The sequence below is a fragment of the Nematostella vectensis genome, chromosome 2 (assembly GCF_932526225.1).
Source record: "Nematostella vectensis chromosome 2, jaNemVect1.1, whole genome shotgun sequence".
Lineage (NCBI taxonomy): Eukaryota > Metazoa > Cnidaria > Anthozoa > Actiniaria > Edwardsiidae > Nematostella > Nematostella vectensis.
In genome coordinates this window covers 20,947,146-20,962,522 of record NC_064035.1, presented here as the reverse complement: position 1 = coordinate 20,962,522, position 15,377 = coordinate 20,947,146, and the positions used below count along the sequence as shown (strand labels likewise).

The 15,377-nt window shown below is 39.1% G+C and overlaps 1 protein-coding gene across 1 annotated transcript; it reads left to right on the top strand.

Moving 5' to 3' along the window:
• The first annotated feature begins 1,139 nt into the window (after nt 1–1,139).
• On the top strand, nt 1,140–15,231 carry LOC5502529 (26S proteasome non-ATPase regulatory subunit 11A). Its single transcript, XM_032370790.2, has 15 exons — nt 1,140–1,300; nt 1,471–1,572; nt 1,744–1,868; nt 1,996–2,067; nt 4,941–4,998; nt 5,253–5,364; nt 5,914–6,061; nt 6,451–6,527; nt 7,080–7,140; nt 9,658–9,720; nt 10,421–10,468; nt 10,707–10,784; nt 14,309–14,344; nt 14,447–14,498; nt 14,856–15,231. Exons 1-15 carry the CDS (start codon nt 1,222–1,224, stop codon nt 14,996–14,998), a joined length of 1,254 nt encoding a protein of 417 aa, XP_032226681.1. The 5' UTR covers nt 1,140–1,221; the 3' UTR covers nt 14,999–15,231.
• Nucleotides 15,232–15,377: the final 146 nt, after the last annotated feature.

Below are 15,377 nucleotides of genomic sequence, written 5' to 3'. Positions count from 1 at the left end.
TCACCCACGCATTTGTGACTTACATTTATTTTAATCAATAATAAAAGGTTAAAGTAGAATAAAATAAGACAAAAACATTCATTATTTACTGGAAAAAAGAATTATTTCGTCACAATATCCTTGCCAAGCTGCTAAAGTATGAGATGTAATAGGACTCTCTTGCGTCTTTGAGCGGGAGAAATCCTAACAAAAATTTTGTCAATTGCACACCTTTATTAAAAATTACGTATTTTTCTATTGCAATAACCCACATGGAAGTATGAGTGGGTTGTTTGATAAAATACGAGGACACCGCGGGAAACCAACAAACATTCTGGCGAAACGCTGTTATTAACTCATGCTTTTGCGATTACTCAGTATTTTTCAGCTGTGCGGATAGTCTGCTAGACGCCGCTTTTAACGACGCGTGACCGGTGCAGCGGGTTTTCCCCCTTCGACCGCCGAAGGGCGGCGTTTTCTCGTCAACACTGATGCGAGACAGATTATGTACAGAAATCTCGATGAAATATGGAAGAGATCAGAAGATAATTGCACGAAATGTGAACAAATTTGATTATGCATTTTATTTGGTTAAAGAACGCTTACCAGTCCTAACAAAACAATATTTCTCTTCTATTTGAGCCCATACATGTTCTAAGCAATTTCTTAGAATTTGGTGAAATTTCAGGCTGTATTTGCTGGTGACAAAAAAAAAATGAAAGGAACATTTACAGAACTTAGTACCTATCCATGTATATATGTATATATTTTTATTTACTTATCTCCTTATTTATTTATTTATATGTAAATACTTTTATTTAAGGTTGGTGTGATATCGCAAGATTTTTTACCGACTAAATAAATGTAGATGTAGATGTAGATGTAGATGTAGATGTAGATGTAGATGTAGATGTAGATGTAGAAAGATTTAGGAACTTAAGGGAGGGCGGGGAGGCGAAAGTATATCGTGGAATCTGGCGATTCTATGGAAAGAAAGATTTTTTGTAATTTTTTTTTTTTTTTAAAGCTGTCGAACATTTATTTGCAAAAAAAAAAAAAAAAATCCCAATACCCTTTCAGAACAAGTTCACACTACACACCTCACCACATGTGTATAGAACATTTTCCGTGCTTGTCATACAGATTTGACCAGCCGGAGGATTTCTTTTACGAGAGAGACTAGGCACGAGATGACTTGCACTTTTACCACAGAAGGCTCATGGGAACTTTAGCAGATTCAAGATGGCGACCGAACTAGAGAGAGCGCTAGAAATACAATCATCCTCCCCAGACGAGGCGATAGGACTTTTACACGCTATTGGTATGTATTTATCTATAGTTCTACATCTAAACTATTGCCTGGGTCGCTTTCTTTATTATCCTCTACTATTTTAAATATGTATTTGCCTTTCTTTCATGCTGTCACGCTAGCCTAATACACTAGCGTGTTTGATTGTCTGTCTTGCCGGCTTTTCTTGTTTTCCCTGACAGTAAAGCGAGATGTAGGTCCCGAAGACGAAGAGGGAATTAAGTCAAAAGAACAGTCCATACTTGCGCTTGCCTCTCTCTTGTCGAGGAAAGGAGAAGCGGAAGGTAAGACTTGATAGCCTGCTATTGTGTTAAGTATAAATGATTGAAATGATCTTAAATTTTTTAAAAGAAAAATATCGTCCTTACTACTAAAGAAGTTATTTCCGTGATGTAACTCTTTCTATACTGTAATAATGAGCCTGTTCTATGTGTGATAACTTCTTATTACTTCAGAGCTTGGGGGACTTATCAAATTCATCAGGCCATTTCTCCAGATGGTGTCAAAGGCAAAAGCTGCCAAACTTGTCCGTACCCTGGTAGATCTCTTTCTGGATATGGAGTCAACAACTGGCATGGAGGTGGACTTTTTTCTGTTTATGTCTTCTATATTCAGTATTGGTTACTGTGGAACCCTACAACATCTGTTAAGTTTTTGAGGTCTGTTTTAGATGTGTGCCTCACAGTGTGTTTTGAATGCTGTTTCAGGTCGATCTATGCAAAGAGTGTATTAATTGGTCAAAACAAGAAAAAAGGACATTCCTTAGACAAGCTCTTGAGGTGGGCATAAGCTAATAGTTGTTAATATAAGCGATTTGCCATTTCTGATACTATTGTAAAAGCCTTTTGTTGAACAGTGCCCAATGGGTCGCTGGTAAAAAATTAGGAGCTTCCGTGGCTTTTCTGGCATTAAACACGAACGCACGCTATAAAAGGGATAGCTCCACCCTCTTTTTCGCAAGCTCTCACGCAGGTCGTCGTCATTCACAACAAGACTTCATTTAGTGTGGACCTCTGAAACGGCCAGAAGAAAACATAGGAAAAAGTAAAAAGGGTTACGACAAACTACGACAACTTCAAAGTACAAGAGAATGTTAAAGAACTTTAAGACATATCCGGGAAAGTGTTTGGAGTCAATTCTCTACAAAAACAAGAACAAAAATTGTCATTGAGAAATCAAACACAGCACGCACTCGTTTGAATTGAAAAATTAAATTAAAAAACACAGCACACTTGCTCATTTGAAATGGCATCATTCAGGTGCGCCAACGTATTTGAAAATTCATCACTTCAAAACCTATCTTATCCCCACTATTTTTCAATCTGTTACAAGAAAAGGTTTTTGAGTAGACTGTGTTAACTTCAGTGGTGCGTTTTTGGACAATTTTGAACTCTATGACAGCTTTCTGGCTTTTCTCTACGGAGCTCTGCACTCAGTGAAGTGACTAGTGACAGCTTGCCTAAGTCAAGTCCCTTTTATAGTGCACGTTCGTGTTTAAGCCTTTTTGCTGTGACAAAGCACTCATTCCCAAAAGATTAGCAAAACAAGGAAGGTGTTCAACATAAAATTTCATCCTTTTTTCTTCTTTTATATCACTCTGTATTTCTCTTTTTAACATTCCATTTACAATTCACATTAAACATTACAACTTACAGTATCATTACTTTACAGATACATTACACTTTCTTCTTCCCTTTCACAAGAGGCCAGTTTCTCCCACTTTTTCAAGTGGGTTATTACATTATTTTTCTGTTTACTGATATGACTTTCAATTTTGTGCACTCTATAAACTGGTGATCTGAAAAATTGAACATTGGAAGTATTTTCTTTTTTCTACAAAAGTATATGCATTGCTTTGCTATAAGTATTAGATGGTTAATGATCATGAAATCATTTATACCAGAATCCCAGAGACCAAAAAGAATATACTGATCTGCTAACAAGAAATCATCAGAGCATAAATGACACTGTTCCATCCATTTTATGACTTCAAGAAAGGCGCACAAATGGCAAAAAAGATGTTCTAGAGTCTCGTCTTCAGCCTCGCAAAAAGAACAGACGGGCGAGTTCACAATACCGATCTTAACCCATTGACTCCTGGCTTTTTTGGAGCTGAATTTACAAAAAACAGACTGAAAACAGATACCTCCCCCCCTATTCTGAGTTTTATACAGCCCGTCAAAGTCAAACACAGCTGCACCTAGTCAGCGGTATCCAAGCTTTCCAACAGTGCTTTGCGGTCCCCACTTTTAATCCCTCGTCGATGTGCTGAAGCCAGCACAAGTTGATGGTTGCTTGTATTTTTCATCAAAAATACAGCTATGAGCATATTAGGAGAGTGTCTCAGGACATCATGAAGTCTTTTGGGGCATAATTGAGTGCCTTGCTTATGGATATTTGCAAGCAAAGGTGGATTCATGATGATTTTTTCTTGTTTGGCTTTGCCCGGATGAGAAAATAATTTTCTAATGAATCACCACAGCTCTCCTAAATGGTGTCTTTTCTGAAACCAAATTGATTGCAAAATTGTTTACACTGCTATTCTGGGTCTGTATGACCTGGAATTGATTCGTTTGGCTTCGGGGTGAAAAGACTTATAAAAAACCATCTGACTTTGGGGAGAGGAGTGTTGACTGGCCCTCCCCTCGTGAATTTTCCCCTGTATCTCCCAGAATGCTTTGCAATACGTAAACATATTTTCGTGGTTGTACAATCCTTCAAGGAATGGGCATTGTGTTTTGAGGCCAAGGAAATGTACCTGGAGGATCAGAATAAAGGTATCTATTTGTGTCTTGAGCTGTGTTTGCTGATCTCTCTCCCTTGTGTGGTATTTTGAGCGTTTTATTGAGAGGGGTGATTCTGCTTTTCTCTCCTTGTTCGATTTGAGATTTGTCAAAGAACCTGTGCTATTATTTGGCTTAAGAGTAGATGCCAACACCTTGGTTGGATGCATATCTGCAAGACCATTTATCCCTTAGACTGATGCCTGAGTATCTTCATCTTGTTGTGTTTATTTTGAATTTATGAATTTTTTGGGTTGTGGGTACTTCCCAAAGCTGGTACAGGCCGGTTCAGGGGTCAATGTGTTAACCAACACACCCTAAAAATCATGCTTGCCTCACTGCCTGAGAACAATGCATTTTTTGCAAGCTTAGGTGCATACAACAGTGTAGGCAAATTCTGCTTGATATACAAACAAGCCTCCTTTAAGTTATGGCTGATATTCTAACAGATAATTCTTATGTTAAAATTATTAGGGAAACCACAGGGAGCCCAAATTCTATAAAAATATTTGCCTTTATAAATTCAAAGCAGCAGTGTCAAACCCACTTTTGGTACTTTTCCTGTATATTCACCATCAAAGTAATCTTATCACAAAACCTTGCCTGAATCTGATGTTTTCTTGGGCATTTTTTTCTAAAAAAGCTATGCATATCATCCCTATCAATGAGTCCAGTCATGTCCAAGTAAAAAAAATGTGTTAAATAACTTCTTATTAGTGAAGAGAATACAATGTAAAATTTCATCCTTGTTTTTTTGTTAATTTTTCTTAACACAGTGCCACACAAACCCGTAACCTATCTTAACTATCTTAATCCTGCCTGTAGTCTTTCCAGTATTACCTTGACACTATTGCTTTGCTTTCTCCCAGGCTAGGCTAGTAGGGCTGTATTTGGATACCAAGCAATACACAGAAGCCCTCCATACAGGTATGTCATGCTTTTACATATAATCCTCAACATATGTATTTGAGATTTGACATAGTCAACTACAAGTATTGAAATTAGAGTTGTCAGAATATTGTAATTTTTGCTTGGCTTAAAGGGGCACTTAAAATAGATACTATATTGTAGTTTTAATGTCTCATATTAATATGTATTGAGAATAGTACTAAAAACTGGGAGATGAAAAGAGACAACCTTAAAGTTTTTTGTGCTTTATAAAATGACTTGTATGTTTGTAGGATCTAAACTTTTGAAGGAGTTAAAAAAGCTTGATGACAAAGTGCTACTCGTTGAAGTTCAGTTGTTGGAGAGTAAAGTGTACCATGAGCTCTCTAACATTCCCAAGTCAAGGTGGGCATTCCCTCAGTCAGTACAAAAAAAATGAGAAAAAGGAATTTGTGACATAGGAAATAAATAGCCAGATTAACTTCTTGTCCATGCATGTAAGTAATATAACACTGGGACAATATTCTAGTGGTACAGGTTTCAATTCTCAAGGTTGATTCAATCTGATCAGATCAACTTGGGATTTCCTTCAGAGGTGCAAACTAGCGATAAACCTCTCTACATTGGGGACCAGGCATCTCTCTTTACCACACTTGAATAACCTTTATTAAGGTAGAAAAAAGGGCTTGTATTTGTATTTGTGTTCTGTATTTGTGTTCGTTAATGTGTGGATCAGTCTTACATATGTAATACAGTGTAAAAAATCAACACAAGATTGAAATGTCTGTTGTACAGATTAGTTTTGCTGATGTTTTGGGCATGAGTCTTTTGTCAGAGCAAAAGAGCTGATCCTTGATCCCACCACGCCTACACAGACCACCTAGTTATCTACAGCTTGTCTGTAGTTTTACAAGTCATACCATCTTATTGTTATATTGTCTCTTTGGTATTTAGGGCAGCGCTGACATCAGCAAGAACCACCGCTAATGGCATTTATTGTCCACCTAAACTCCAAGCAGCATTAGACTTGCAATCTGGCATACTACATGCTGAGGAGAAGGACTTCAAGACTGCTTACTCTTACTTTTATGAAGCTTTTGAGGTAATTAATGAAGTGCTACATAGTTAGTACTGTATATTGATCATTTAGGAGAACAGGTTATCCATGATAAATGTATAATTTCCAAAAAAAAAAAAACAAGCCTTTCATCTAATGTTTATCACCCACTTGTACAACTCTTGGTGTCACAAGTGATATGCAAATTAGATATTTGGATGTCGCCGGTTTCATGCGAAATTTACCAAAATTGCTCATTTTAGAAGGATCATAAATCAGGTTTCTGTTTAAACCAAGTATCCAAAATTGGAGGAATTATTGTTGGGATATTATGCTACTATACTAACTAGTCAATTTGTCAAAATAAGCAAAGGAGAATTTCGTGTCACGTTCTCTTTAAGAGGTGTACTCTTAATGATGGATTTGTTTTGTAGGGAATGGATTCCATCGACAGCCCCAAGGCAATGGCCGCCCTCAAGTATATGCTGCTGTGTAAAATTATGCTAAACAGGTAATTACACCATAGGGGCCAATAAGGGCAAATCCAAAATTGTAGAAACGAGGGAGAGGGGCAGCGTTTTTTTAAAGGGTAAACATAAGACCTCTAAAATGAGTTATTTATTCTAATACTGTACACAATTAATAGCCTATTGTCGCTTTGATGGCTTAAATGTGCAGTATCTGTCAACCCACTATTTTGCATACTATACTATAAAACCAAACACACTAGTTGTAATATCTTTTGCCCTGAGAGCTAACGCTTGAAATGCATCGTAATTGTTCATGCCTTTCAGTATCCTCTAACATTCTTATATTTATTTTGACTACAGTATCCTCTAACACTCTTATATTTATTATTTTGACTACAGTGTCCTCTAACACTCTTATATTTTTTATTCTGACTACAGTATCCTCTAAAACTCTTATATTTATGATTCTGACTACAGTATCCTCTAAAACTCTTATATTTATGATTCTGACTACAGTATCCTCTAAAACTCTTATATTTATTAATCTGACTACAGTTTCCTCTAAAACTCTTATACTGTATGTATTTTCTCAGTCCTGATGATGTTCAGTCCATCATAAGTCGCAAGCTTGCCCTACGATACTCAGGACCACAGGTACTGTAAATATCCTTTTTACTTGCTGCTTTTGATTCTAAACCTTGCTGTGGTTTTGTACCAAGGATGATTTGAAAACACTCCAAGCTTTATCTTTAAAAATCTGTGTCATGATCATTTTGAAGGTGGTTGCAATTTAGTTGTTGTTTGTAAATAAAATGTTCTTTGGTTCTAAGTGTAATGGCCGACAGCTTGAAAATGCTGCAATTAATTTTTAAGTGTACCTTTGTGAGTCAGTGTGCTGGTCAACATTAGAATTAAAGTCGTTGTGTTAAATTGGGAGCGTTTGTCATGCGTACATGGTCTGCGTACATGGTGGCAGTTTTCACTCAAGGTTTCAGTGTTGTGTCAAACGCACAGAGAAGATTTGGAAGAAGTTGGAGCTCCCATCCCACCAGTAAACGAAGAAGAATTGAAAATTACCCATTTAAATAGGTCGAGAGCTGGTTGCCTTGGAGCCATGAGGAGATTTGCCAGGGAACTGCGAATAAAACTGAGTTAATTCCAAAATGTAAACAATGCTATGACGACACATGCATCAAGTTCGTGTGTTTTCATGTTGGTATTAGAAGAAGAAGAAGTAAAAGCTGATGCTCAGATTTTTTATGATGAATAATTTAGAAGAAATATTGATAATGACACCCATATCAATCAGAATGATGTTGGAAACAGGTCCAACCAGAGTTCCCAGAGGTGTTAGATGCTACGCCTACCACAGCGTCAAAGAGTGAAGAGAGGCTATTCGCAAGAAGAATAGACAAAGCTGGATCAATGTTAAGTAAGTTGCACCCAGCAATGGTAGATGGAGTACTGCATGTTGTAGGTCGTATCCACAAGGCACCCTTGAGTTTCAAGATGCAGCACCCAGTGATAGTACCGAGCAAGAGACCAGTCTGATAATAAGGGAGTGCCATGAGAAAGTTGGTCACTTAGGACAGGAAAGTGTTTTGTCGTCATTGAGACAGACATACTGGATCGCCCAAGTAAGAGCTGCAGTTTGTTGTGAGTTTGCACTGCCATAAGGGAAGTGCCAAGCCAAGAGAACAATTTATGGCCAATCTCCTGGAAGGTAGAGTAATTCCTGAAGACGCACCATTTACTGGTACGGGAATTGATTTTTTCGGTCCTATGGAGGTAAAACAAGGACGTTTCACTGTCAAGAGGTATGGATGTCTCTTTACCTGCTTCAATTCAAGAGCGTTACACATCGAAGTGATGCATTCATTGAACACTGACTAAATGATAAATGCCTTGTGTAGATTTACCAGTATACACGGTTGTCCAGCAGAGATTTATTGTGACAATGGTTGGAACCTGACGAGTGCCGAGAAGGAGTTAAAGGAGGCTATAAGCGAGTCAAGTAATCAGAAGATTCACAACTTTTGCGTGCAGAGTCGCAGCCAGTCACTTTGGCGGAGATTGGAAGCCAATGGTGCAGATGTAGAAAACTGTGGTGAAGTTGTTACTTAAGAAGCAATTGGTGGCAGACGAAGTTCTTAGAACTGTGATCGTGGAAGCTGTTAACATTATTAATAGTCGTCCGTTCACGAAGAGTAGTGATGATGTCACAGATCAAAAAGCGTTAACACAGAATTACCTACTTCACCTGCGACCTACTCCAACTTTACCACCTGGCGTGTTCGGGAAAGAAGACCTGTACTAACGTCATGAATGGAGGCAAGCAGAACATATGTCAAACATGTTCTGGAAGAGCTGGATAAGAGAATATCTCCCAACACTTACGGAGAGAAAGAAGTGGTTGACCCTGAAAGAGAATCTCATGGTCAGGGACTTGGTGTTGCTTGTCAACAGTGATGGGTTAGTACATACCATGAATGTGAAGACCGTTTGGACTGTGGCATCTATGCGAAGAGACAGCGGGCGGAGACATCAAGACAAGTAGTACGTTCGTTACTTGTCCTGTTACAAGTTTGTGTCGTCTTGAGCTAGATTACTAGGATGTTCAAGGACAAGACATGGACACATTGAACTGACTGGAACTTTAATGTAGTCAATACAGTATACAACTTGCAGAATGATTCTAGTTTTAAACGAAATCCTTTAAGTATTATCATTTAGGGGCCGTTGTGGCTACCGACACGTGGTATACCTGTGGTAGGTCACATGACTAAACGCATTCTTTGGTTCTAAGTGTAATGGCCGACAGCTTGAAAATGCCACAATCAAGATTTGTCAGAGTCGGAACTAAAGTCGTTGCGTTAAATTGGTTATCGTTTGTCATCGCCCATCCACATACGGGTCTGTGTATGTGGTGACAGTACATTAGTTTGATTAGATAATCTGTACAACTGTACAAATAGCTTGTGTAATATGGCAAGATTTAAACATTGCAAAGTTGGAGCTTAAAAAATATGGCAAGATTTAAACATTGCAAAGTTGTAGCTTAAAAAAAATATTTTGTAATTTTTTTGTACTTCCTTTATTACTGAGTCTGAGAATGAAGTTTAGTCCTTGGACATTGTATTTGGTTCTGAGTCTGTTAATTTTGGCTTTCAGTTGGTTGCCATGCGTACCATAGCTAATGCAAGCCACAACCGATCCTTGTCTGAATTCCAGCAGGTATGTTTTTATTTTTATTGGTTTTGGAGCTACAGTATTTCTTTTTTAACCTAATAACATTGACATCTAGTCGGGCATGAATATGTACAGATAATTCACAAAAGGTTGTCAGTGCAAATGGCGAATGGTAAATGACTTTGGGTACTAATTATTCGTAAAATTAAAGGTGTTAAAAAAAGTCCAGCAATGTCAGAGTCAAGCATTGGTAGCCTTTGAGACGCATGGATACTTTCGGTCGTAGAACTGCCACTTGCCAATTGCCATTTGCACTGACAACCTTTATTGGAATAAATGTATGTTAGTAAGTCCAGAGCAGGACAGCGAAAACAATGGTGACCTTTCCCCAGGGAATACAAGGAATCTGAAGCATTCCCCTCACCCATGAAAAATCTCAAAGCTACAGTATGGCTATGGCCACAGAGAGGGTTGAAACTATTAATTGACTTTTAATTAATTGTTTGAATTTATAAAGCAGAGGTCCAAAAAAATAATGAAAATTTATCTGTGATTTCTGTTTTCCAATGAAAGCTCATATTAGGTATTAGGCATTCCTTTAATCATGCCAACCCACCCTTTTGTATTAGACTTCAATTAATAATGGATGAATATTTTAAGGTTGTTTTGCAAATAGATCCTTGTATTGTCTTGTATAATCAATAACATAGTGAGACTATTTGAAATAGCAAGTTGAATTTTCCAGGCACTGGCAACATACAAAAAGGAGCTGACAGAAGACCCCATCATAAGGGTAAGTGAAAACTATAGGATTGCACTGAATATTATACTGCCATGTCACTCAGATGAAGTTTATCTTAATCTCCATATTGATCTGCCCTGAGACTCCAGATATAATTAATACAGTCTGTTGTGTTATTAATAGATGGTCGCTTAATAGATAAATTAAAAACACTGTTCTTAATAGATAGCCGCTTAAAATGGTTGTTTAATGTGCTCCGTTTCTTATTGTCTGTGTCCTTTGTCTTTAGACTCATCTAGATGCACTTTATGACAACTTGTTGTCCCAGAATCTACTCAGGATCATTGAGCCATACTCTAGGGTGGAGGTGAGTGATATCAGTCTACCGTTTATCCGTATATTCATGAGATCTGATCGGACCGGGCCTCGTTTGCATGAAGTCTATTTAGACAACAACCAGCGCTTAAACACGATTGAAGCGGTGAACTCACAAAAATAGCACTGTTCGAAACATTGATTTTTATGACCACCTAAAGTACCACAAAGCAGCATTTCTAGAACAGCCGCATCAAATAGGCACACTGAAGCGATGGGAGAATAAATGATAAATGAGTAAATAAATATCCACAGAAAGAATGTTTTAACAAAAAAATATTTTGCGCTGTTTCTTTTTGTTCAAGCCTTTATAAACAGAATTTGTTTTCTACATTTCAACGAGCTAGCTAACTCGGGGGGGGGGGGGGGGGGGGGGTGGTTGGTTGGGGGGAGGAACGGCCTGAGGCTGTCAGGCGGCCTCTCCATGCCTTCCTAGGGCATTTGCCTACGTGGTACCTGGGAGGCTCCGATTGACGATTTGAAGTGTGTGCCGAGAAGACAGATGGGGGGCTCCGATTGACGATTTGAAGTGTGTGCCGAGAAGACAGGTGGGGGGCTCCGACTGACGATTTGAAGTGTGTGCCGAGAAGACAGGTGGGGGGCTCCGATTGACGATTTGAAGTGTGTGCCGAGAAGACAGGTGGGGAGCTCCGACTGACGATTTGAAGTGTGTGCCGAGAAGACAGGTGGGGGGCTCCGACTGACGATTCACTTCGATAGCCCTAGCTCTCATTCCATTTAGACAGATGCGAGACATATGGTATACCTTCACTCCATTAAGACAGACATGAAACGTTGGTATACCCCAAACTTGGATGCGCCTTTAGATGCGTCTTTAGATGCTGGCATGTTCACATGACGTGCTACATGTAATGCCCAAACGGCTATATCCATAAAACGGCTGCAGCGTAGAGAGAGGCTTCCACACAATGTGCAAAGCTCGCTGATGATGATGTACTCAGACATGAGGTCAATTCGAAGATCATCCACACTGTCTTTTGGCATTTTCACATTCCACATTTCGACCGATCTGACCCTGTCCATGTTTTGTTGTAAACAGTAGGACACACTAGGACGATGTAGTCAAACTTGCCCTGGAAAGGGCCGTGCAGAATGTCTAGAAAGAATCAGCTTTTCCCGTTTGACCTAGGGCCCGCGTTGAATGGGATATTGTTTGGGTCCATTCCGTACTACAAAAAGTGCCGACAACCCAGCCTTGAGAGCAGTGTGGTCACTTTTCTTTCTTCCTCTTTGTGAGCGATGCTACGAGGAGGGTGCTCCCTCAAATTTTTTTGACACCTTGTCTTTGCTTGGAACATCGTGGTCCTTAGCAACGTGTTACACCCTAGGTCGCCCAGTCGGCCGTGTTAAAAGCACCAACTGGCTGGTCCTACAGTCCGTGGCTTTCAGCAGCTTATTGTTTTAGCCTACGGCACTTTGCGTGTTTATCACCAGATCGCTCGGCATCAGCCCCACTCCTGGTGCGACTGCAAGACTCAGTCTCACCTTGGCCTCCTGCACGGCTAACTGGTACCTTTGCACCCTTTGAGTAATGCCGTTTTGTACGGTCGCGTCTTCAAGAAGCTTCAGGAACTCTGCCTGGGCCTCCATGGCCGAATCACCAGCCACCTGCCTGGACCAAACGAGTCTCCCAAGCCCAGCTTCTGTCAGCCCCACACCCATGATCGTCGTTGCGTGTGAAACTCACTTGCTTCCCGCTATTGTACGTTCCACCTTCGCACCGTCGCTTAACAGATTAAGGTGACTCGGGTACCCGTTGGCCGCAGGCTCACAGCCACGGATCACGTGCACATTACTATGCACACTAAGTAGGACGGCTTTACTACTTTATTGAATGAGATAATTTCATAAGAAGTACGAAGATTTAACTCCTTGATTCGGGTATAAATACTATTTTGTTCAAGCCGTCATAAGCCAGGAAAGTCGCGATCTTACTGATTAATCTTCTATCAACCAACTATGCATCCCAAAACCTCATATTGTACGCGGATAAAATAATGTTGTTATGAGTATTGTATGAGACATTGTCTATTATACTAACATCGAGGGACATTCTTCAGATATTTGCACGTGCGCTTGCTTCACTTAGTTATGTATATAGTTAAATGTAGTTTTAAATTAGTTGTATCCAACCTGGAGTTAGAGTTGAATTCGGTTAGTTGTATTAAGATGAAACTATCTCGATTTAAAAAGGCCGCGTTATTACAATATGTTAACTATCTTTGCACGATTGCTGTGTTTTCGGAAACCTATAAAACCAAGGACTACAAGAGCGCAAATGTGAGGTCAGTAGGCCGAATAAAAAGTTCCAACTTCTTGTCATAGAGGACAAACAAGTAGGACGTGGTCTTGAAAAATAAGACAATATATTCACCATTTCAAGTTTTAAGTTTTCTGAGAAACAGTTTTCTGAAGACAGTCATATCAAAGTTTTGAAATGTTAAAGCTGAAAATATGTGTTTCTAGTTCGCCTTTGCTTTGCTATAGGACCAAGGAACTATAAAAAATACAGGACTAGACCCAGACAGACACAAACATTTGTGATTTAAAGCCTCATTGTCACCAGTTTACTTCCGGTCGATTACGTAACAATCTCCGATGATTTTTTTAACAGAAAACGCGAAAAATATTTCAAAATTGAAAAGCAGTGTGTTTTTTGAGAGTTTCTTCGAGGATGTGACTGATAATTTAGAGCGGATGAGGTTTCCGTCGGGCCCTCCGGAAGTAAACTGGTTATTTGCGGCTTTAATAGCTAGCGCTGACGTACTGTACTCAAAACGTTTAAGAAAAGTGTTAAAAAATCGAAAAACATTAACAAAATTGGTCTTAAAATGAGGCTCGGAGAATATGAAAGAATGTTATAAAAGAATTTATAAAAGAAGCTTTTCGGCGCCATCCCTTGTATTCGTGGAATTTACACTGGTTAATTTGTCTTGTTTCCAGAATATTTTTCGATTAATAATATCATATAAATACATATTTTATTGAGGCTCGATGGCTTTCGATTTCAGTGCATGCAAACGAGGCCCGGTTCGATCAGATCTCAGGAATATACGGATAAACGGTAGACTGTATATCAAACATGACAACTTGCTGTCTGATTTCAACAATATCAAATATGACAATTTGCTGTATGATCTCAACAATAATATCAAATATGACAACTTGCTCTCTGATCTCAACATTAATATCAAATATTTCAACTTGATGTCTGATCTCAACAATAATATCAAATTTGACAACTTGCTGTTTGATCTCAATAATAATAACAAATATGACAATTTGCTGTCTGATCACAACAATAATATCAAATGTGACAATTTGTTGTCTAATCTCAACAATAATATCAAATATGACAACTTGCTTTCTGATCTTAACAACTTAACGATGGATTTTGTCTTTCCTCTGCCACAATGTTATATCGGGACTTCACTGTAGATGTATGATTTCTGACAAGACATTAATGTTGCCTTATCTGTGTGTTTGTTTCTCTAGATTGAGCGGGTGGCAGGACTAATCCACCTTCCCCTGGTGAGTGTATTGTCACTGCTAACAGAGATCTCTCGCCGTTTGGGAATTGTCATGGGGATGGAAGTGCAATCTTAGATGATTTTGTTGCTTTTTAAATTTCAGGATCTTGTCGAGAAGAAACTATCTCAGATGATTTTGGACAAAAAACTGCATGGTAAAATATTTCATTTAAAGATGTTTTTTTGTAGTCAAGACGAGTTTTCACTGGTACTCAAGATCAGGCTTCACACTATTGAGAATCGGTGAAACACACAGTACTTACAGTACAAGTGCAAGCGCAAAAAAAAGTTTTATTTTCTCTTGCCTTGCTCTCGCGTTCCAGAAACACTCGGAAAATTTCGTGCTGCGCGCTTGCTTACTGGTGAGAACATTCGTATAACTAGAAAGACGACAGACAAGCTGTAGAAAGACTAGGTGGTTTGCGTAGGCCTACAACACACCACTTCAACCCTATGATGATTTATCACCCTGGTAAGAACAAAGTCACACCTCTGTTTGTTTCCCTTGTCAGGTATCTTGGACCAAGGTTCGGGTGTTTTAATCGTATTTGATGACGCTTTCCCCGACAAGACGTACGAGAACACGTTGGAGCTCGTGCAGGAGATGGGCATGGCGGTGGATGCCCTTTACACCAAAGCTCAGAAGCTTTCCTAAGACAACTCAGAACTCGATCCCTGTCGTCCATCCTTGAAGGTCCATCGATTATATCGACCTTCCGCGATAACTTCCTTCAAACTTGTCACACTTTAATATGCCTCATACATCCGCATTATCTGGATAAAGAGCTGGATTTTTACCACTGTGTAGGAAAATATAGAGCTAGGCAAGGCTTTGTATGGTATTGTATGTACGCGGGATTATCTAATAGATATGAATTTCACAACGAGGTTGGTAGACAAGGCCGTGTGTAAAATATTTCACTGGTATTTATTGTCTACAGCCTGTTCGTGGTTCTTAAAATGAACGGTTTTTACTACTCCCTTCATTTGAAATAGATAACTGTGGAGCACTCCCAGGGTTTTGTTGTTGTTGC

Bases quoted from the DNA above. Each gene is read 5' to 3' on its own strand.
- LOC5502529 (XM_032370790.2), top strand. From the start codon at position 1,222: ATGGCGACCGAACTAGAGAGAGCGCTAGAAATACAATCATCCTCCCCA. The intron at 7,141-9,657 runs GTACTGTAAATA...TTTGGCTTTCAG, and splicing joins TACGATACTCAGGACCACAG to TTGGTTGCCATGCGTACCAT. The intron at 14,499-14,855 runs GTAAAATATTTC...TTCCCTTGTCAG, and splicing joins TTTGGACAAAAAACTGCATG to GTATCTTGGACCAAGGTTCG.